The sequence below is a fragment of the Rhinopithecus roxellana genome, chromosome 8, assembly GCF_007565055.1.
Source record: "Rhinopithecus roxellana isolate Shanxi Qingling chromosome 8, ASM756505v1, whole genome shotgun sequence".
Classification (NCBI taxonomy): Eukaryota; Metazoa; Chordata; class Mammalia; order Primates; family Cercopithecidae; genus Rhinopithecus; species Rhinopithecus roxellana.
The window spans coordinates 122,609,382-122,632,883 of record NC_044556.1 but is presented as its reverse complement, the minus strand read 5'-3'; the positions used below and the strand labels follow the sequence as shown (position 1 = coordinate 122,632,883).

General features: G+C 40.4%; 1 protein-coding gene across 1 annotated transcript; it reads right to left on the bottom strand.

The window, feature by feature from the left end:
- Positions 1 to 2,400: 2,400 nt before the first annotated feature.
- Positions 2,401 to 10,284, bottom strand: FASLG (Fas ligand). The gene is made up of 4 exons (XM_010372607.2): positions 9,706 to 10,284; positions 9,113 to 9,158; positions 4,891 to 4,947; positions 2,401 to 3,652 (listed from the first exon to the last, which is right to left on the bottom strand). Exons 1-4 carry the CDS (start codon positions 10,048 to 10,050, stop codon positions 3,258 to 3,260), a joined length of 843 nt encoding a protein of 280 aa, XP_010370909.1. The 5' UTR covers positions 10,051 to 10,284; the 3' UTR covers positions 2,401 to 3,257.
- Positions 10,285 to 23,502: the final 13,218 nt, after the last annotated feature.

The following is a 23,502-nucleotide window of genomic DNA, read 5'->3' as shown; positions in this document are numbered from 1 at the left end:
CACATGAGAAACCTGCACCAGAGCAATCCTGGTGATAGAAATGTAGCCCATGTGCATGGAGACAGCCTGTCCAGATGTTTGTCTCTCCTGGGAAATGAGAAAGGCAGTCAGAGCTGGGGGATTATGAAGGGTAAAAAAAAAAAAAAAAGTTTTCATCTGGTTTGGTCTGGAAGATGCAGGTGGTTTGGTTTGGGTTGTCTATTAAGGAAAGGGAATCTGCCCAGAGATTGCATAGTTCATAAGTGGAAGAATGAAGATTTTAATCTAAGTTTTTAGTCCAAAGTCTATGTCCTTTCCACTATGCCACTACTGTGCCCCCAGGCAAAAACAAGTAACCATCACATCTATAGAAAGTTGGGTGAGTGTAACACTGGTCATAATATTGGTAATGGAAACTGGGAGGTGGAGAGGAAAGAGAATGTATATAGAGGAGGAAGGCCTGGAAAGATTTGCTTCATAGTTCTTCCTACCCCAATACATTATTCTTAAAGATATGTGCATATATGCATATAAAGATATGTACATATTTGAACAAATGTACATATTGATGGAAAAGATATATACATACCTGAACAAATGTACATACTGTTGGAAATGATTTCATATACAGGGATAATTTGAGGATTCAGAGGAGAGAAGAAAATGTTAAAAAGGGACAAGGAGGGGAAGAGGAAAGGTGAGTCTAGCAGACAAAGAAAATTGTCCTATTTCTCCACTGAGACTGGATGAAAGGAAGAGATCACGCAGATGCAGGTGGAATTGTGTTTTTGTGTAGAAGAGAGTTGCATAGTGGGAGGAAGGCATGTGGTTGGTTTGCAAGAGGAAAAAATACGATATTATTGACTCTATGAGTAAAGAAAAATGCTTTTGATGGAACTGAAGAAAAGTGCTAGACAATGTTGAATGACCATTGTGTTCATCAAATGTAAGGTAGAGATTCTCAACCAGAAGCAACTTTGTCCTCCTCCCCACCATGGGGACATTTGGCAATGTCTGGAGATATTTTTTGGTTGTCACAAGTTGGGGAGGGGAGGATACTTCTGGCATCTAGTTGGTAGAGAGAAGGGGTGCTACCGAACATCCTACAGTGTACAGGACAACCTCATAGCAAGCAATTTTTCAGCTCACAATGTCACAGATCCATGATTAAGAAACTACGAAGTAAAGTGATTTCATATTTATGTATATATCATCTCTGCAAGACAATGTTAGGAAACAGTGATCCTCTTTGGGGGCAAAAATGGAGCCACTAGACAGGGTGGAAAGAGGACTTATTTTCATCATATATCCTTGTGTATCTTTTAAAATTTATACCATGTACATGTACTACCTAAATCAATCAAAAAACAAAACTAAGTCAGTGACAGATCAATAATTGATTGATTTAAATTCGTGTTAGATAAAAATAAACTAAAACTAGGAAGCCTGTTTGGATAATTTTTGTCCAGCAACATCCAACTTCTGAGATGACAGCTTAAAGAAAATAGGATTTTTGCAAGGGGAATACAGTGGAGGAAGAGAGTATTTTGGAGTTGAGAGTCTTTCCAAGGTACTGGTTGTCATGATAGATGATGAAATTTATGCTGGACATAGAAGTCAAGATGTGGAAGGAGCTGATGTATGTATAAGAAAATAATAAAGTTTATCAATTAGAAGTCTTAATATTTTCAAAAATATTTTAGAAAAGAAAATGTTGGACCAATTCCACTGGAATAATAGGAGATGATGTTGTGAAAATAAGACACCTAAAATCAAATTCCAAAGGAGTTACTACAATCTTTAATGATAACAAAGTCTAGGGAGAGCTTATGATAGTGAGTGGTTGAATAAAATAGGAAAAGGCCATTGTGAATGACAAACATGAGAATACAAGAAACCAGGTGTTTAGATGGATCCCACAGATCAGTGACCTCTGGAGAATGAAGTGGCTCTAATAGGATGGCTTAGTAGTGGTAGAAACCATTTTTTGATATTCTATGTGTCTGATACTTTCAGCTCTTTTTTTGTTCAAGGAAGGTCCAGTGACCTAACCAGTGATTACATAGGCAGTACATGGAAGAACAAAGATTCAAATCTAAGTTTTTTAGTCCAAAGTGTGTGCCCTTTCCACTGTGCCATGGTTCTGCCTTCAGGAAAATATAATTTCTCATCAAATCTATGGAAAGTTGGGTAAGCTTAACACTGGTCACAATGTTGGTAATGGAAACTCTGGGAGGTGAAGAGGAAAGAGAATATATATAGAGAAGGAAGCCTTGGCAAAGGCAGAAAGATTTGCTTCATAGTTCTTCTCACCCCAGTAAATTCTTCTTAAAGTTGTCTGACATCATAATGAATGAAGAAACCATGGAGGAAAGAAATAATAAGCAAAAAATTTCAAATATTAGTAAATTCTAAAAATTATTTGTATCCTAACATATACTTTTTATTATATGTTTTCTTTTCCCAAAAAGCACAACATATATAAATATTTATTATATTATAGGAAAACACCATCAGTAGCTGACAATCAATGATTTCTAAGGACTATTAGAGTTGATTGTCAGGAAGCATTCAAAATCTTCACCAAGTGCAACCCATATTTTCCTAATATGTACTTCACAATATCTACATTCTCTCTTTAGACACACACACACACACACACACACACACACACACCCCTACAATTGCACTGGAAATACACAGGCTGTGTTAGGAATGGAATGAGTCCCCAAAATATCTCTCTTGCTTCTATGTTAGCTTCACCGACGGCTCAGGAGATACGTTTAGAAGTAAAGATGCTGCCAGTGGGGCATTGGCCTCTTTCAGCCTCTTTAGCTTATTATGCAAGCCTCTAGTCCTCCTTTTCCATCCCTTAAACACTCAGGTCACAACCATGTATCTGAAAGACAGTCCCCCTTGAGGTAGCAAGGCCCACCCTGAGAGGTGAGTTAAAAGGTGTCCTTTTCAATGTGCCCAAATACTCTCAGGCACTAAGATGAGTGTAGAACACCTGGTGGCTGCTTTTTGATGCTTCTGCCTCTTCACATGGCAGCCCACATGGTTTTATGTTCTTCCGTCATATTCCTCCATTTGTCTGGCTCATAAACGTTAGGTGAGTTGAGGAGCTACAGACCTTTTGAACCCTGTGGTCTCAAGGTCCACTTGGTTCATGTCTTCTTACTTGACCTTAAACGCATGTAAGAAGACCCTCACTGAATACAACATTCTCAGTGCCTGTAACAAAGAATAATAATGGAAAGAATCCCAAAGTGCTTTCCTTAGAGCTTATATAGGCCAAAAAATGTCTGAGATTCCTCAAAATTGACCAGAGAGAGTTCAGATACATTGACATATAAATGATCAGCACTGGTAAGATTGAACACTGCCCCCAGGTAGCTGCTGCGGGCCCACATCTGCCCAGTAGTGCAGTAGCTCATCATCTTCCCCTCCATCATCACCAGATCCTGGGGATACTTGGAGTTCCTCATGTAGACCTTGTGGCTCAGGGGCAGGTTGGTGCAAGATTGACCCCGGAAGTATACTTTGGAATATACAAAGTACAGCCCAGTTTCATTGATCACAAGGCCACCCTTCTTATATTTCACTCCAGAAAGCAGGACAATTCCATAGGTGTCTTCCCATTCCAGAGGCATGGACCTTGAGTTAGGCTTGCCTGAAATAAATCCGAAAGGAGCTTTCAGCCAGGAATAGTCATGCATCCAACAAACTAAGTTTCTAAGGCAAAACTGTGGGCCCTTCCTTGAACAAATGTTTCACTCAGAATGACGGCCTGTACAGAACTGGCTGAGGGGTCAGAACTTGATCCATCACAGAATTTCCTCAACATCATTGTCCTATTTTGTCATCCACACAACTGGAACAATAGTATATACCCCTAATCTATTGCAGTAAGAAATTATTGAGAAAATATTAGCTCTCTGGAACAAAGATTTTATTATCTTCAGAACTAGCACCCAAACTGTTAGGCTTTGAAGTCCTTTCCTGAAGGAAAGAGCCAAATCCAAGGAACTCTAAAATTCTAAAGTTGGGAAGGATCTTAGGGACCATCTGGTCCATCATCTCACCTGCAGTAAGAATTATTCAGCCCCTCAGTTTGGGGTAGAGTTTCCTTTTCTTTTTATCCTTACAACGTCATGAACATAACCTAAATCTCTGCAGTACTGAAATTATCATAAATGCCAGTCTTTCCCTATTAGATGTCAAGCTCCCTGTGGGCAAGAGCCGTATGCTACTCATTTTCACATCCCCAAATTGGTGCACAGCAGGTATTGAGTAAGTGTCTGCTGATGTGACCGGATCATTCTACAATTTCTGCCTAAATAATTCCAGGGACAATAGCCTACCACTTTCTGTGATATTTATTCCATTATTTATGATTTTTTTGGGGGGGAGTTTATAATGGGAGTGCCCATACCATATCATTTCACTCCACTTTACAGGCACATATTGAAAGTCTACAAGTGCCAGGAGTGAGTCTCCCTTCTTGCTGTTTATACTCTTGGACAAAGCAGAGTGAAGCTCTTCCAAAAAACCAAGAAAACGCTGACTAAAACAAGTCCTCATTCCTCACCTTCTCAGCTCTCACCTCTTGGATCTGTGCCCCCAGTCCCCTAAGGGACTTTGGAATGACTGAAAAGAATGAGCTCCTTATGGGCAGGGGTCATGTCATAATCAGCTCCAGGTCTCCAATTTAGAAGGCCTTGCCCAGAGAATAGGGGATCGAAGTGTGTTTATAAGACTGACTCAACAAGGAAAATGTTAGTATGATTGAGTTCAAATACTGTCACCAGGAAGTAACAACTCTCTAGAGCCTGGTAATGGAAACCAGGCAGCCATTTTGCCTTTGCCAAAAGCTTTCCCAAACCCTACCCGTACCTTCCAGATACAGACCTGTTAAATGGGCCACTTTCCTCTGCTCCTTTTTTTCAGGGGGTGGACTGGGGTGACCTGTATCATAGAGAGAGGAAAAATATATGTTAAAATGAAATACCAACTGTTATTTTGGTGGGAATTTAAATCCCATAATTTAAAAAAAAAGATTTTAAAACCATAAATGGCAACAGTCTAACATATACTAATCATGTAAGTCTGAACTGCGGGATTCACCGTAGTCTATATTTCAGAAACAAAGAGGTAAAAAATAAACCAAATTAAGATTGACATATGTGTAAATTATAATGTTTCAATAAAATATAATTAATGTAAACGTTTATTCATAATGAGCTGTCATGTCAGTTATTGCATTTAGAACTCACCACAACCCTTTGAGGTATGTATTATTGTCCTACCCCTTATCAATTGCAAAATGAGCTTAGAAGTTGGGTGACTAATCCAACGAGTCAGCCTCAGAGATGCGACCACATCCTGGTCCTCTGACTCCAGTTCCAGGGCTCTGTCCACTCTGATTCTCTTGTCCCTAAGACTTACAGGACAGAGACTGAAGAAGACCGCTAATCTGTCCATGTCACCAGATCTTCCCCCAGGGACATTTTACAATCTTCCCCAAATTAATTATCTTAAGGCCTCAGACAATTACCTCATATCACTGAGGCCTCAAACACCTTTAATGGCTCCTCCCTGAAGATGCAGTTGTATACAAGTCTCCCCATCACACAATCCCAGCCCATCTGTCCAGCCTTATCTCCTTACTCCCACTGAGCACTGCCACACAATGGGAGTTCTGTGGGCTACACATACCCCCACTTCCCTTCCTCTGTGCCTTTGTTCATGCCATGTCTTTTGCCCATAATGTTCTTTCAAACAGATTTCTGTGTCAAATTCCTAAACATCCCATAAGGACTATCTAGTATACCTCTTTTTTTGGGAAACCCTCTCAAACCTTTTTTGATCAAATATGATCTTCCCCTCTTTTGAAATTTAGGATCACTCTGTCTTCCCCTCTCTTGTCATTTCTGACTCCTCTTCTCTGGGGTAACTACATAAATTATCTTATTCCGCTCAAATAATGACAAGTTCCTTACGATATGTTGAATTCACCAGAGAAGCCCAGTTTCTAACACAGGGCTTGTTACTAGCAAATATCGGACACATTAAATGGAAGAATAGACAATAGTTCTCAAAACAGACACTATTTCTCTGACTTCAACTATTTCAGACAAGATAGACAGCTGCCACTTAGCTAACACATTCAGCTACCTGAGACTTCAACAAATATTCACACGAGATGCTTGAATATGTCAGGTTCGTGATTAGCCTGTAAAACTCACATATGGTGTGAGAATGGCCCAATTCACAGAGAACGTTACTTGAGCGATCATGACCTCTCTGGTCACCCAAGACAACCCACCATGAAGGAGGTGTTAGTGAACAGGAAAGGCAAAACTGAGTCTCTTCTGCATTCCTACACCGCAAACCACCCAAGCAACTCATCTGGCATTCAGCCATGCACTGGCAGGAAACAGAACCGAGAACCACATGTTGCATATCTTTTTATCCCTCACAGAGCCTAGTACAATGTTATTTTTACAGAACATGCTCACTAAGAATATATGCTGTACATATGCTGGAATAAATAAACTGCAGAGATATCTTAGACACTGGTGATGAGAGCTTCCTGCCCCAGGGTTTTTGCATGTGCCGTTCCCAGTGCTGAAATGCTCTCCCCCAGCTCCACCCCACTCCACAGCACATGCACACAGCCCTTCACTTGTCGGGCTTCTGACTCCCCAGGTGTCAGCGTAAACACCTCCTTAAAAAGGATTCTCAGCTTGTACTTAGTACAGCTTTGGAATTGTATGGTCTGTTTGCTTGCTTTTGTTTCGCTTCTTCACCATGCTAAAAGCTCCATAAGGACAGGTCCCCTGGGCTGGCTCATCCTCGATCAGCAGCCAACACCCAACATCTAGCCTCACACATGTGAATGAATAAAAGATTTAATTAGGTAACTGGAAAAAAATGGAAAATGTAAAAAGGAGCAAGTTAGAAAGTATAAATAATCTATAATAGTATCACCCAGAGAAAATCACTGTTAGCAGTATGTAGAACCTTCTAGTTCCTAAGAATATAAAAATGTGCATACATGGTTACATAGTCAGTATGAAACAAAACATATCCTTTTGTAACTTGTCTGTTTATCTAACAATACAGACTGCACAATCCCCAAGGCATTAAATGTCCTTCTGATACATCATTTTTAGTTGCTGCTTATTATGTGCTTGTTTGAATACACCATAATGTATATAACTAATCTAGTATGAGGCATTCAAGTTTCTTCTGGATTGTTTATTATAAATAGGCTCATAAGGAAGTAATGAACATCCTTATATATAAATCTTCAGGCACATCTCTGATTATTTTCTTAAGAGAAATTCTTAGTGATAGGATTACAACATAAACTATTAGTTTCAAGCTTTTGATATGTATTTCTAAAGGGCTCTTCAAAAAAGTTGTAGCAATTTACATGTATACTGGCTGAAACTAATGTTTGAACAGCACTTTTCTCTCAAATCTTTGTTAGTCTGGGTTTTTTGTAATCTTTACTAATTTGATGAAAATTGGTATTCCCTATTTTTAATTTGCATCTCTTTTCTTATTAGTAAAGTTACTGATTTGATTTCCATGTGATAATTTAACAATTTCTGGTTCATCTTGGTTGATCTAGAGAAGATAATACTTACTGGGGTAGGTGGACCTGACTCATCTGGTCATTTGACTTTTAATCACTAAATTGACTCCAGAGAGTGGGTAAAAGATGAATGCTTAGGTACCTATCAGACCAGGCACATTCCACAGATTTTCAAAATGATCTTATTTCAGACATCCTCCAGAGGCTTTATTTTTCTAGCAAATATTTCCACTCTGCTTGTGAACATATGGACTTTTTAACATTTAAGGATTAGGTCACAGATGCAGGGGCCAGAGCTTCCCAACAGTGGCTCCTATAAGAACTTAACAGTCTAGGAGAGTAGACAGGTGACTGGGTTGCCTGCAGTAGCCACATCCAGAGAAACTGAAACTTACTTCACTTAATAGATGGCCAGTGCTGCCTTCTTCTTTATTCTGAGTTTCTAAGGATGAGACCTATTTATAGTCTTTGCAGAGGTATCCTGCTTTTCCTCTATTTCTCATTCCATGCTCACTACAGAGAGACAGGAGTTTCCCTACTTCATGAGGCACCAGTTCAGTACTGGAAAGCCCTGTAGGTGACAAGGTATCAAGAGCCTGTGTTCCTTCTAGCCCCAGTTCCACACTAGGGGTCTTGGGCATATTCACCTAATCTGTCTGGTATTTTGTTTCTCTTCCAAAAAAATGAAATGGCTGGACTAGATATTCTAAGCTTCCTTCCAACTCTAAAACTTCAGTGAATCTTATTGTAAATCTAAATCTAAAATTTCAATGAATCTTAGACTAGTGAAGCACATTGTAAAATCCATCTGTACAGAGCTTGCAAAACTATGCCCTGAAATTTCATGAGATCAGTGTTCAACATATTGTCTTCTTGCCCTAGCTCCCATACAAAGGATTTTCCTTTGTGATCAAGGGTACCTCATGACTGCCTCTGAAGCTGAACATCCTTTGAATGATGGCTGAAGTCTTCCCTTAAGCTTCTCGGTGACTTCAAGAAAAACCATTCTAATATACGGAATTGATTATCCACATTTTAAAAGCTTACATCCTATAAAATATTTTGGAAATAAAGCTTCACTGTAATCTCTTTAGACAGTTTAAAAGAGGAGAGGACATTTCTCAGAAACATCTGTCTCTGCCTTCACTTCGCCTTCTCTTCCCAGGAGTTATAGCCACTGGCACGCACGCCAGGACCAGGGTGTCTGTGGAAGGGGATAGGCCTGGAACCACTGCTCAGGGGGCAAAGGTCCACGGTTGTATATGCGTGTCTCTTTCCAAAGTCAAGCGGAAGTGATTTTGAATTGTGTGCCGTGCTCAACTATATTGATTGTGAGCAATTCAATTCACTTCACATTTTTAAAGCAGCTCAAGGAATCATATTGACCAGAGATTCCGAATTAGCCAGAATTCATCTGATAGTATACATAAGCCAAAGTGTAGGACAGAATATAAGGCATTCCATTAACATATTTCAGTGCTGAGGATCATCTTTAGGAACTCAGTGTACATGTGAAAAAGGACTCACCTATTTGCTTCTCCAAAGATGATGCTGTATGCCTCTGGCTGGTAGACTAGTAAAAGAGAAAGAGAAAAGATGCGCAATAAAAATAAAATTCTTTAAGCGAAAGAGACAGAATCATAAAATAAACCAAGCCCTGGAAAGAGAATCCAAATACCTCAGAACTTTTGCTAACTCAGGCTTTGGTCAAGCAATTTTGCTTCACTGTCCCTCAGTTTTGTGATTTGAAATCGTACCAATATTTTAAGTATTTTCAAGATTTAGTTTGGTCATCTGAACAAATTTACTTCCAAGCAAAACTTAAAAGTTTTGTTTGTTTTTTACTCCTTAAATCACTAGGTATGAGGCAGTAAATGGTTCAACAGACTGAGTTGACAACTGAGGAAAGAAAAACTGTTGGGCTCTGATTCTTTACAAAATAAAAAATATTCCCTTCACTCCTATGAGCCTCCATTTCTCTGCCTATAGAATAGAATAACTAGAACAACCCATTTCTAAGAAAAAAGAGGATTGAAAAGCACTTTGCAAGCCAGGCAGTGGGCCCTCCACCCCCTTATGCCTAGTGCCTCCAGGGCACGGCAGTCTGCCAGCAGGCTTACCTCTCGGAGTTCTGTCAGCTCTTTCTGTAGGTGGAAGAGCTGAAACATCCCCAGTCCCAATCCTACCAAGGCAACCAGAACCATGAAAAACATCACAAGGAGACACAGGCCTGTGCTGTGGTTCCCCCTCTTCTTCAAGGGTGGCAGCGGTAGTGGAGGCAGTGGTGGTGGTGGTGGAGGTGGTAGTGGCGGCGGTGGCGGCGGTGGTGGTGGCCTCCTTTGACCAGGCCTTCTGGGCACAGAGGTTGAACAGGGAAGAACTGTGCCTGGAGGGACCCAGGGAGAGCTGGCACTGCTGTCCACCCAGTAGATCTGGGGATATGGGTAATTGAAGGGCTGCTGCATGGCAGCCGGTGAGTCAGGTCAGCCCCAGCAAATGGTTTTACTTCTCAATCCTGTAGAGGCTGAGGTGTCAAGGACAGGACTCCCGTTGCTGACTGCTCAAGAGGAAGCAAGCTGGATCTCTCTTATAGAGTTTCCATAGCTAAGGGAAACACCTCTGTCTTTCTCTTTCTCTATGTCTCTCTCTGATTCTGCTTCTCAAAGAAACACCCACTCACTTTGCAGCTGAAGCTGAGAAGCCTCAAGAAGCTCAGAGCAAACCCCTGGAAGTTTCCGCCCACAATCTTCTGATGACAGCTTTGGAAGCCTCAGTCGCTATCGCTGTACTACCCAAAGAGGTTGGTAGGCTATGCTCACCTCCCTGGGATCCTGTAGAGCAGGTCAGCAGTGGGGTATAGCCCTGTTGGCGTGAACTGCTCCCAGCTACCAGAGAATGGCCAGTGGGGCTATAATTTTATGAATTATAACTGTATCCTTTGTTATACATTATAATTGTATAATTTTAAGAATTCTACCATGTATACAATCAAAAAACTACTTAAAAATCCCAAAATAACTCTAACAAAAATTGTTCAGAACCATATTTTTTAAACTATAAAAATTTTACTGAAAATGGCTCTGAGGGGAGAGACCATGGAGTCACGGCCAGAGAAGTCACTCCCACATTTTAGTTTTTGCAGGAGGAAAACATCCGTTGCCATCATCTCTTCCCCACACACAACTACCATTTACCCTGACCTGCCAATCACCATAATTTACAGGTTAAAAACCTGCTATACCCCCTTTAGAAATTAGATCAAATGCTGCAAACCAGTGGAACCCACAGAGCTGCTTTGTATTTCACAATGTTTTCATTTTCATTGTTTGCCCAGCTTATTTATTTACATATTTATTTAAATAGAGACAGAGTCTCACTCTGTCACCCAGGCTGGAGTGCAGTGGTGCTATTGTAGTTAACTGCAGCCTCAAACTCCTGGTCTCAAGCAATCCTCTTGCCTCGGCCTCCCAAGTAGCTGGGATTATAGGCATAAGTCACTACACCTGACTAATCAAACTCCTAGCTTCAAGACATCCTCCTGCCTCAGTTTCCCAAAGTGCTGGAATTACAGTCATAAGCCACTGCACTCAGCCCAACTGACCACTTTTAATATCAATATTAAAAATATTTTAATATATATATTTTAAATACACATTAAAATACGTATTTCTATTCTGTTTTGCAATATCAGAATATCAGACACCCTCGAGGCCATCTCTGCAAACCCAATCAGTGGGAAGTAGGTAGCAGCTGCTTCTGAGAATGAAAGACAGGTGTTCTGGGTCAACCAGCCTCCACCACCGGCCTGTGTCTCACACATCACCTCACCATCTGAAAGGCCTGCCTGGTCCTTGCCGATATTTCTGTGTGTTGCCCCTATTATGATTGCCAGATTAAATACATGGTGCCCAGTTAAATTTGAATTTCAGATAAATAATACATAACTTTTAGGACAAGTGTATCTTAAACATGTCCAAACATGGAATATACTAAACAATTATTCATCATGTAACTGACATTCAAATTTAACTGTGTCCTATTTCTTTGTTTTTTTGTTGTTGTTTAAAGCTGGCCTCTCTACTTGGGCTCACCTCACCCTTTCCTGTGGCCTCACATACCATTTATATGCCAATAACTTCCAAGTAGTTAGCTTCAGTCTTAATCATTCCCCAATAGAAGCCAAATAAATCCCCCATAAATCCAAATTTTTCATTTTTTTTATGTTTATTACCTTTCAAATTTCATTAGTTTTTATATCATGCTTTGGGATTTCCGTGACTATCATTCAGGCCCACTCACCTGTACCAAACCAACACCAAGGATACTATTTCCCTGATACATTCTGCCCATCCCACCCCATCCCCATCCCCGTACAACCCGTTTCTCCTGAGGCCACTCTTTGTGGCAGCAACTTCATCTCCTTTATTTTCCTCTCCCCCAACGTTTAACTGGTCCCCCAGGACCGTTGCTTTTACCTGAGACCTGTTCCTTACCCTTCCCTCAGTTTACTGCTCCCCTCCCCCATCCTTACCACTCCCATTTTTCTTACTGCTATTGCCTGGGCTCAGACTTTTTATCTCTCACCTGAAATACTGCAATAATGACCTAACAGGTGCCCTGCCATTGACCTTTCCCAAGCCCAAATCACTCAGTAAAATGCTATAAGGAAGATGTTTTTTTAAAAAACAAACCTAATGATCTCACTTCCCTTCCTTGTGTTGGAAGGTTCGATTCCAAGAATAATGCAAGCTCCTTACTATTACTCAAAGCTCTTTAGTGTCAGCTCCCACTGTCTCCTTACCAGGCACTCCTGCTCACATCCCACTCTCCACTCTTAAACAGTGCAAGGGATGAGACTAGCAAGACAGTGCATGAGTTAATGAGCTTTTGAACTCACATGTGGCTTTATTCATCATTATGAATTCAACTAACTTTAAACTTCATAATAATCAGAAATTGTAATTTTAAGAATTCTATCATATATACAACAAAAATACTATTTGAAAATCCCAAAATAACTAACACAAATTGTACAGAGACATATTTTGTTTTTCATTTTTTTGAGACTGAGTCTCACTCTGTCGCCAGGCTGGCGTGCAGTGGCATGATCTTGGCTCACTGCAACATCCGCCTCCCGGGTTCAAGTGATTCTCCTGCCTCAGTCTCCCAAGTAGCTGGGACTACAAGCACATGCCATCATGCCCAGCTAATATTTGTATTTTTAGTAGAGATGGGGTTTCACCATGTTGGCCAGGATGGTCTCAATCTCTTGACCTCGTGATCTGTCCGCCTCAGCCTCCCAAAGTGCTGGGATTACAGGCATGAGCCACCGCACCTGCCCCATATTTTTTAAATTATAAAAATTCTACTGAAAATGGCAAAGATTCAAATAAGTGGGAAAATACACCATATCCTGGATGGGGAGGTGCTGTTGCATGATGGTTGGGGGTGAGTGGTTCTGGAGTTAAACTGTGTGGCTTCCAATCCCAGCTCTTCTGCTCATTAGGACAGGTCAGCTTCCCTCCTCGATGCCACAGTTTTCTCATCTATAAAAATAAGCACAATCATAATAGTACCTGCTTTATGGGGGTCGGGAGGAGTAAATGAGTCAAAGCATTTGATACACTTAGAATAGTCCCTAGCACCAAGGTAGGCACTCAACAGATGTTGTAAATTTAGTGAATCTTTCCCCAAATAATTCATCTGTAGACTTAATATAATTGACCTTCTTCCATTAAGGACAAAGTGGAGAGAGGGAGAGAGGTTGTGGGGGAAAGTGCAAAGTCAATGTTTGACATCCAGTATCTCTCTGAGATCCTGCCCTGAACTGATGGGCCCCTCCATTTCAGACTAGTACCTCCCAACTTTTCTATCTCAAACTCCCCACAGAAACTTCCAGCACTGTCTAATAAGAATTATGCTGTGTTTTTACATCTCCTTCTTCTCTGCTGCTTCTTTTGATTCATTCTGCAACGGAAGAAATTAGAAGCCCATACCTGCTCCCGACTCTCCTGCTATCCTCCAGGCATAGAGAGAATCTGAACTAACTAGAGTCAAAGAGAGCATCTTTAAACACTCATATTGATCTTCAGTAATGCCACCAAACATCACAAGTCAGCGAAATCATGGAAAAATTAAACAACCCTATGTACAATAACAGGGACCCATTATGTTTTGGGGTACTTCCAAAACCTTATTAGTAAGGAGAAATAATTGTTACAAGTAGATTTTAGTTCTGTGAATGCTGAAGAAAATAATATTTGCCTTTGAGAGATGAACTTAATTATAAATCAAAGGCTGGTGTCTCCCACAGGCTGGGAATTTAAATGGAAGAGCTTTGCTAAGTCTTGCTCTACCCTCCCCAATTGCACCTGTAGAATCTTTGATTCTGGAACCAGAGGTTCCTTGAGGATAGACAGAGGAGAAATATTCAGAGCTGACAATCTCTTTTAGGAGGAGGGGGAGGCTTACCAGCCATAGAGATTCAAAGGGACCTGGGTGACACTTTGGAGCAAATTTATGTGGAGGACCAAATAGGAGAAACCACCTTATACAAGTTGTTACAATCTTTTAAAGTATCTTCTCATTAGATGAAAATTCAAGTTATCTTTAATTGTGGTCGCTCCGGCATTGCAATTTCCTTCAGAAATTGTCTTAACCATCTAGAAAAAGGATTTAAGTATGCTGCTACACCTAGCATGTTAGTCACATGGAGGTTAAAAGGACAGGGTCATAAAGAGAACAAAGTTCCTATTTCTTTCTTCCATCCAGTTAGTTCTAGCAGGGAAGTGGACTCAATGGATTGTAACTCAGAGCTCCAGAGGTGATTCAGCAGTTGCAGAGAGTGATGCATAAGGAAAGTAGCTGCTATGAACCTTCACAAACCTAGAGGAGAATTCCAAGGGCATCTGCCAAGTTAGTAAGAAAACCAAATCTGATTTACCCCAGAGGTGAGCAAAGACCCCAGTACACTCCTAACTGAAACCTGTTTATTCACAGACATGCACCTACTTATTTAATTTCACTAAGGGATTTCTGGATGCTCATCTGAGTGGCTGAACGTCTTGACACCACTACCAATTATGTAAGAGCTATTTTATCCCATGTCCTCAGCTCTACTTGGTATTATCCACCTTTTAATTTTTGCCGAGCATTATGACTATAAAGTTATATATCATTGTCTGTTGGTCTTCCTTTTTCTGATCTCTTGTGAGGTTGGACATCTGACCATATGCTTGTTGGCATTCAAGTTTTCCTTTTTATGTATATTTCCTGTTCACATGCCATGCCCATTTTTAAACTGTGTTTCTTACCTTTTGTTGTGCTGATTTGCAGGATCTCCTTCTACTTCGTATTCTAGATATTAATCCATAGTTGCACAGGTTTTGTATTTAGACTTTAATCCATCTGGAGTCCACCTTGGTGAGATGAGACAGGAGCCTATTTTTCTACGTGTATGGACTAACCCATCTTTTCTTCCACTGAATTGGAATATTTATCACATATCAAGTTTCCACGTATAGTTGAGTCTTTTTCTGAACTCTTATTTCTGTTTCATTGATCTGTTTATCTATTCTGATACCAGGGTCACATTGTTTCTGTAACTGCAGCTTTTTGGAATGTCTTGAGAGATGGTATGGCAAAATCCCCCCCTTTTTGTTTTTCTCTTTTCAAAATCAACTTAACTTTGGACATATTTGATTTCATTTATATATATGTATATATATGACATATATATAAAAATATATGTGTGTGTGTACATATATGAAAAAACTATCATGTTCCTAAAACATCCTACTGACCATTAGCTGTAATTGCAATAATTTGGAGGAATTGTTATTTTTATCCTACCGCAACAGTTTTTCATATTTTTATGGCCTTTGAAATTTTTCTCCAGAGTAGTCTCATACACCCTTTCTTAGAAGAATTGCTTGATGCTTTGTAATTTTGTTGTGGTTACAACTGGTGTCTTATTTTCTGTGGTGTTTTCAGATGCTATGGTAGGTAGTCTCTAAAATGATGCCAATAATCGCCCACTTCCTGGTACTTATGCACTTCTATTATACCCTCTCCTTGACAGTGGCCTAGACTTACTGACTCAATTCTAGCTAATAGAATACAGCAGAAATGATGGGATTTCACCTCTAAGATTAAACTACAAAAAGAACTATAGTTTCCATCTCTTCCTCCCCTCCCCCATTCTAGGGGAAGCAAGCTTCCATATTGTGAGCAGACCAATGGAGAGGCCTACGTGGCAAAGAAATCATTTTTCTGGCCAACATCCAGCAAGGACCTGAAGCCTCCAACAGCAACGTGAGTGAGTCACATGAGTGGATTCTGCTCCAGTTGAGCCTTGAGATGACTGCAGCCCAACCTATCTCATGGGTTAGCCCAAGTCACCCAGCAAAACCGAGCTTGGATTCCTGACCCACAGAAATTGTGAGACAATAAATATTTTTTATTTCAAATCATTATGCTTTGGGGAAATTTTTTATGCAGCAATAGAAAACTAATAACAGATGGTTATTATTGGTTTAGATGGGTGCTCTTTATTTTATAATTAATAATGTTGATTCTTGCAAACTTGTGGATCTCTTTACTTTTGATAGTGTGTCTGTTGATTCTGTTTTTTATAGAGATATATATTAACTCTATAAAATGACAATGTTTTATCTTTTTTCAATCCTTATACCTCATTCTTTTTCTTTCCATATTGTCCCAGACCTCAAGAACTACCCGTGATTTTGGACTTGTTTATCTTCATCCTAATCTTGGAGAGTCTGCATCTGAAGTTTCTCATAATAAGTATGGGGATATTTTCCAAAGGTATTTGGTTTTTTTGTATGTTGCCTCTGTCACTAAGAGAATTTCCCTATTGTATCAATAGGATCTCATCTGCAAACTGATGAAACACTCAAATTAGAATAACTTAAGAAGGACTTAATAAAAGAGATTGTTTACAAACACAAAGGTGGGAAACCAAAAGGGATCATATGATGCTCTGGAGCTTGAGGGATCAGGGTTGTGATGACCACTAGGTGAGGAGAGAAGGAAGTTCTATTCTAAGGAATAGAAAATTATGTGGAGAAGGCTGCCTAAACAGCAATCATGACTTCCAGTTAAGAACTGCCAGCCAGTCTAAGGTGACCACACAAGGAGGAGCTGCAATCAGTACCCTGTTCCACCATCTCCTTCCCTTCTGGTGGTACTCCCCATTGAGCAAACTCTACTGAAGGCCAGAGAGCAAGGAAGCCCACTGACATGGTCCATACAGGTTAAGTTCTCAGGAGACAGAGCAAAATGTAATCTGTATAATGTTGACCATTTGAAATTTATTGAGACTTTTCTTGTAGCTAATACTCTATTTTTCTGAGAGTGCCTCTTGTTTGAAAAAAAATCTATTTTCAATTTGCTATAAATCCATGTATTTGGTACAATTTACATATATGTATTTGTTGGGGCTTTTTAATTATGTCATTCAAGCGTGCTGTATCTTTGCGTGACATTTCAGTCTCTAAAATGAATATGTTAAAATTTCCAAGTGCAATTAATAATATATTTATTTATTTCTATATTTGCCGTTTGATCTTTTGTTTTGAGCTATCTTGTTAGATACATATATGTACATTATTATTTTAGTTTCATTCCTCTGAGTTTTTTCATTTTATAGCCTTAGAACATTTCTTTATCTTGGGTCTGTTCTGTCTGATACTAAAATTGCTACTGTGGTTTTACTAGGGCTGATATATTAATACCATCTTATTTTGTGTTATTTATCAGGTTCCTCCTGCCCTCTCCCTTCCTTCTGCTAGATAGACCAAATTGTTTTTCTACTGGTAGGAAATTTGGATATTCTTATTTTTATTCTTCTGGTGCTAACTTTGAATTTTTCAAAAACATGGGCTCTTGTCTATTTTTCTACCAATCCCTTAAATTTATAAATATATAGTTCTCTGAACAACATTAGCACCTTAGTATTCCACTCCATCCCCAGCAACTACCTCCATCATGTTGGTGAAGTGCCATGTTAATAGCACCTAAAATTTAAATTCTGGATTGTGTTGTATTTTTATGTTTCCTTTGCCTTCATACTTAAATGATGGTTTACTTGAATATACATTTCCAAATATGACATACTTTTTTCCCCTAAAATTGGCAAATATAACTTTCTGTCTTCTTGTATCCAGGGCTGTTATTGAGAAGTCTGTGGTCAATCTAACTCTCATTCCTTTTCAGGTGATTTGCCATTTTTCTCTGAAGCTTTCAGATGGTTCTCTTTCTATAATTAATTACACTAATGAAATTATTAGTGTAATAATGTAATTATTGGTGTAATTGGTTATGAGAATGATTATGCAATTACGATTATGTAACTAATTATGGCAATGTGAGAAAGAGAAATGTGCAGAACCATAGTTCTGGCACCAAAGGTGTCTGACACTCTTCCACTCTGAGCTGTTGTATGCATCTACCCACATAAACACCCAGACCCAAGCACCACCCTTCTCCCCTCAAGAGTTTCTCAGGTCTATGTCAGTTTCTCAGGCCCATCAAGATACTTCTTGTCTCTGGGGATTGAGTCTGAGTCAGAGAATGGAGTCAGAAACCCATGTTAGTATGTCACCTTGTCAGCCCTGCTACATTCCTTATCTCTGTTACTTCTAACATTATTGTGGGGATTAATTACATGACTAATTCATGTGAGGCACTTAGAAGAGTGTTCAGCATATAGTAAATGCTCTACAACTGTTAGCTGTAATTATTATTTATCACCATCATCGTTAATAATACGCACTACGGTCCCATAAAAATTAGTATGCATATTATTTTCATAGATAAGTAATTGGACTCAGAGAAGAAAAGTAACCCTGGTGACGAGTGTAACCAGGATTCACTCACAACCCCGTCTGTCATCTCCAAGCTCTTTCTGCAGTTAAGTATCCCTTATCTCAAATGCTTGGGACCAGAAGTGTTTTGGATTTTGAACTTAATTTTAAGATTTTGGAATATTTCCACATGCATAATGAGATATCTTGGAGCTGGGACCCAATTCTTAACACAAAATTCATCTGTGTTTTGCATGCACCTTGTACACATAGCCTGAAGATGATATTATATGATACTTTCAATAATTCTGCACGTGAAACAGAACTTTTTTTTTTTTTTTTTTTTTTTGAGACGGAGTCTCACTCTGTCACCCAAGCTGGAGTGCACTGGCCAGATCTCAGCTCACTGTAAGATCCGCCTCCCGGGTTCACGCCATTCTCCTGCCTCAGCCTCCCGAGTAGCTGGGACTACAGGCGCCCGCCACCTCGCCCGGCTAGTTTTTGTACTTTTTAGTAGAGACGGGGTTTCACCGTGTTAGCCAGGATGGTCTCGATCTCCTGACCTTGTGATGCGCCCGCCTCGGCCTCCCAAAGTGCTGGTATTACAGGCTTGAGCCACCGCGCCCGGCCAAGAACTTTGATTTTGTTTTTACTGTGATCCACGTGAGGTCACATGGGGAGTTTCCCACTTGTGGTATCAGGCTGGCTCTCAGAAAGTTTTGGATTTGGGGGCATTTTGGATTTGAGAGCATTTTGGATTGGAGATTTTGGGATTAGGAATGCTCAACCTGTATTATCCTTTATGTATATGGCCTTTTCTACTCCCACCTCACAAGATCTGATAGGCTCAGAAAATTTTGCAAGATATTAAAGATTGCTTATTGTACTTTAATAAGTAGATGGCCAAAACTTGCTTTATGCTTCAATTTGATAAGATTAGTCTCTAAGAGAAAAAGAACTCTATTGTCCTTTTCTACTGTGAAAGAATGAGTTGAGGGATAAGCTATCACACATAACTCTTTTTTCTCCAAGTTACAGGAGGTTGAAGGGGAGAATCCAGAGGCTGTGGATGGCAGTAGCAATGGAGTCAAAACTATCATTCAACTCTGACACCCCACAAAACTGTAATACGGTGATCTCAGGACTACGCCCTTTCTTTCCCTGTCCCATTTATATCAATTGGGGTCTGCTCAGAAAAACAGAAGCCACTCTAAGTATATAGAGTAAGAAATGGTTTAATATAGGAATTAAAAGTTGAGCAAGTAAAGATCAGGAAGGCCACTTTTAGGAAACTTTGAAGTGCAGTGCTTGTGCCACAACCAATCATTTCAGTTGCCAGGAGCACTGACTTGGTGATTCTTAGGAGGATACCCAAAAGCAGTGAGAAAATTCCACACTGCCTCTACTCTCCCAGTAGCTGCTGTGGAGAACAATGGCTTCCCCTTCTCTTCCACCCTCTAAATTTCATGCAACTTCCTGTTATTGGTGAAATCCAATTGGGATCCCATTTGCCATGGAGGATAGAAATTGTAAGTGTAATTTCTAGACTTTCTTTATGCTCCTGGGGACAGGGAAAAGTATAGGATAACAGAGATGATACTGAGCACTAACAAATTATATGTGGTACTATTTGTTCACCATCATTAGTAAAAACTCACAAATACATGTTGATTGAATTAATGAATGCAGAGGGTCTCCGTTCTGGAACAGGATTCCTTGCCAAGAATCAAGATTCTTCTGCACCCTCATTCAGTGATGCCATGTGCTCCAGGCCCTGGTGGCACTGTGAAGACCTTACTGGCTTGCTGCTGACTTTACTGTAGAAGAAGCATGACAGCACTGTGTGTTCCCCATCTTTCACTGAGATGAGCCGTGTCACTGCATCAGATGCCACCGATGTAAAGGTAAACCTAATCATGTCAGTTTGCTGTTTCAAATAACACTTCGGTCGCTTTCTATTGACTTTAGAATAAAATCTGAATCTTTTACTATGACTTCCAAGAACTTGCATTTTCTGGATTCCTTCTAACTCTTCAACTTGTCTCACTTTACTCTATTCCTCTCCCACCACATTATGTCTGCACAACTTTTCAGTTCATCAAACGTGGAAAGTTTTTTCCACATAAGGGCCTTGGCTTGAGATGCTCCCAATGCCTGGAATCCTCTTTGCCCCACTTCTGCCCCATTCTTGTATGAACAGCTCCTAGAATCCTTCCATCTTAAACATCACTTCCTCAAATAGGCCTTCTCTGGTCACTCCATCTAGGTGAGATAATCCCTGATAGTATTCTGTTTCATAATATTCTGGTTTTTTTCTTGTTTAGTACTTATCGCAATTTCTCATTAGACACACACACACACATATATATACACACACATATTTACACATATTTTTATAATGTCTTTCTTCCCCACTGTACTCCAACTCCACAAATACAGGGGTTATGTAGACCCAGCCTAGCAGAGTGCCTGACAACTAATATGCACTCAATAAATAATTGTTGAAACAACTCTAACAGACTCCCCAAGTAATAGTTTTACAGCACCCTCAAGTTACAATTCATTCACTTTTTCAACTTCTTAACAACTTTTGACCCTTAAATGCTGCAAAAGAAATGAGAAGATATTTAAGAGAAATTGCACAGGCTTACTCCCAATAGCATTCATTCCCATTAATAATCCAACTGGATCCCATAGCAACTTTTGTTCTTTCCTGCCTCCAGATAACCTTCTTACCACCCACAACACATCCCAAAAAGCCACGGAGCATCACTGTCCTCCCTCCTGGTGCAAAGGTTTAAATACCATTCAGTGCATTCACTATTGCTCTCGGGAAGCTCATCAGGCTCTCCTGCAGTTAGAACCCTCGTGACGAACTGATATGGTAAAGTTCAGGCAGTGACTCTGCAGATTGATCATCTTTTATTCTCAGGCCTCACATTCAAGCGCAATAAATTGTGCATGACTGAGAACAGTGTTGGAGGTCACACACGGGTTACTAAATCATATCATGACGAACAGTCTGAATTTCTCAAAAAGAAATAGCTAAGCATGACTTCCAAACTTAGATTAATGCCTGGTATTAGAGGTATTCAACAAATATGTGTTGATCAGATGAATACAGATGAATAAGCTGACACTCAAATAAGTTAAGTGACTTGCCTGAGATTATGCAGCCTGTTGGTGTTTGAGGCAAAATTCTAACTCAGAGGGCCCACTGTGAGAGTACTTAAAAAAACAGTGCTCCAAGTTGAGTGCAGTGGTTCATACCTGTAACCCCAGCACTTTGGGAGGCCGAGGTGGGTGGATCACTTGAGGTCAGAAGACCAGCCTGGCCAACACGGTGAAACCAGTCTCTACAAAAAATTAGCCAGGCATGGTGGTGGGCACCTGTAATCCCAGCTACTTGGGAGGCTGAGGCAGAAGAATCACTTAAATCTGGGAGGGGGAGATTGCAGTGAGGCGAGATCGCACCACTGCACTCCAGGCTGGGCAACAGAGCAAGACTCTGTCTCAAAACAAAAACAAAAACAAAAAAAGCAGTGCTCCAGGTAATGCAGTGAGTAGCACCCCCAAGTGCCTAAGGCTGAAGGGACCATCACCTGCAGGGCAGTGAGGAGGTGGGATAAGGTGGGAGGTGCACTTCAAACAACATCTATTAAGACTGGAAACGCCTGGGTCTTGTGGGCTCTTTCATGCGGCCTTTTCTGGTGTTCGTAATGCTTCATTGCAAAAATATGTGTCATGGTGGGTTTGTGGGAAAGCAGATGCACCAAAGGCTGACTTAAATGTCAAAGACGTTGCTTTTGTCACCCACTGTTTCCTTTGAGCGCCTAGCAGATGTTGGTCAAGGGTGTGCAGTTGGATGCCTCGAGAGCCTTCCACCCTGGGGGGCTCGTGAGAAGCAAGTTTTAAGCATATGGGCTCTGTGTCTGAGGTGTGGCTTGCTGTCTGTCACAGACCTGGGGACGATAGGAAAAGTATGGCCTCAGCCAGTAATGAAAAGGTCCCTAGCTCTTGCACCAGTTTTTACAAATGAGGTCTCTCTCCCGAGCCTTATTTGCAAGCCAACTGCAGTACTGTTATCTTAGTCTGCTCACACTGCTATAATAAAATATTATAGACTGGATGGCTTAAACAACAAAAAGTTATATTCTCACAGTTCTGTAAGCCAGAATTCCAAGATCAGCGTGCCAGCATGGTCAGATTCTGGCCTGGCCCTCTTCCTGGCTTGCAGATTACCTCCTCACTGTGAGTTCACGTGACAGAAAGTGATCTCATTCTTGCTCTTCTGATAAGGCCACCAATCCTAGCACATTCAGACCCCACGCTTTTGGCCTCATTTAACCTTAAGTACCTCATGTGAGTCCTTTCTTCAGATATAGTCACATTAGGGATTAGGGTGTCAATGCATTAATTTGGGAGAGTACAAAATTCAGTTTGTAACAACTGTCTTACCCACCTAAATCCTTACACAACTCTAGAATCTCAGCACTAGACTAACATGGAGATCATCCTGCCCTGTCTCTTATTTCAAAGATGTGGACATTGAGAGGGGAGAGGCTTTTCCCAAGACCACACAGCCAGTGTTTGGAAGAGTTAGAAAGAAAATCTGCCCTGTCTCCTAGTGCTTCCCCACCACATCTTAGATTTCTGAAAATAGAAAAACGGCAAGCATTTGTTTCTGTTCAACTCCACCCATATCTGTCTTGACCATCTAATACACACATGGCACCCACAGGGGGTGCGAAGATGTAATGGTCACGGCATAATTCCTTAGGGAGCTCACAGTTTGGGGGCTATATTCCTAGTGTTGTCTTTACATTCCCTCAACTTCACTGATTGTTTCCAGCCTTCATAGTTAAAATACTAACTCAATATTCTTTTGGGATCATTGATGAAGAAAAAGGAAAGGAAAGAAGCATTTATTTAGCACCTACTATATGTCAAGTACTGTGCCAAGAACATTATACACATTGTCTTATTTGGCTCCCAAGTCGTCTTCGAAGATAAATATTATTATCCCCCTTTGCCAATGATCCAGGGATGTTAAAGAACCCATGGAGTGGTTAAGTTTGGATTTGAATTCAG

Excerpts from the sequence above, each read along its gene's own strand:
- FASLG (XM_010372607.2), bottom strand. The coding sequence starts at position 10,050 with ATGCAGCAGCCCTTCAATTACCCATATCCCCAGATCTACTGGGTGGAC. Across the intron at positions 9,159-9,705 it reads AGCTGACAGAACTCCGAGAG|TCTACCAGCCAGAGGCATAC; the intron begins GTAAGCCTGCTG and ends CTCTTTTACTAG. Across the intron at positions 4,948-9,112 it reads ATCTTTGGAGAAGCAAATAG|GTCACCCCAGTCCACCCCCT; the intron begins GTGAGTCCTTTT and ends TCTATGATACAG.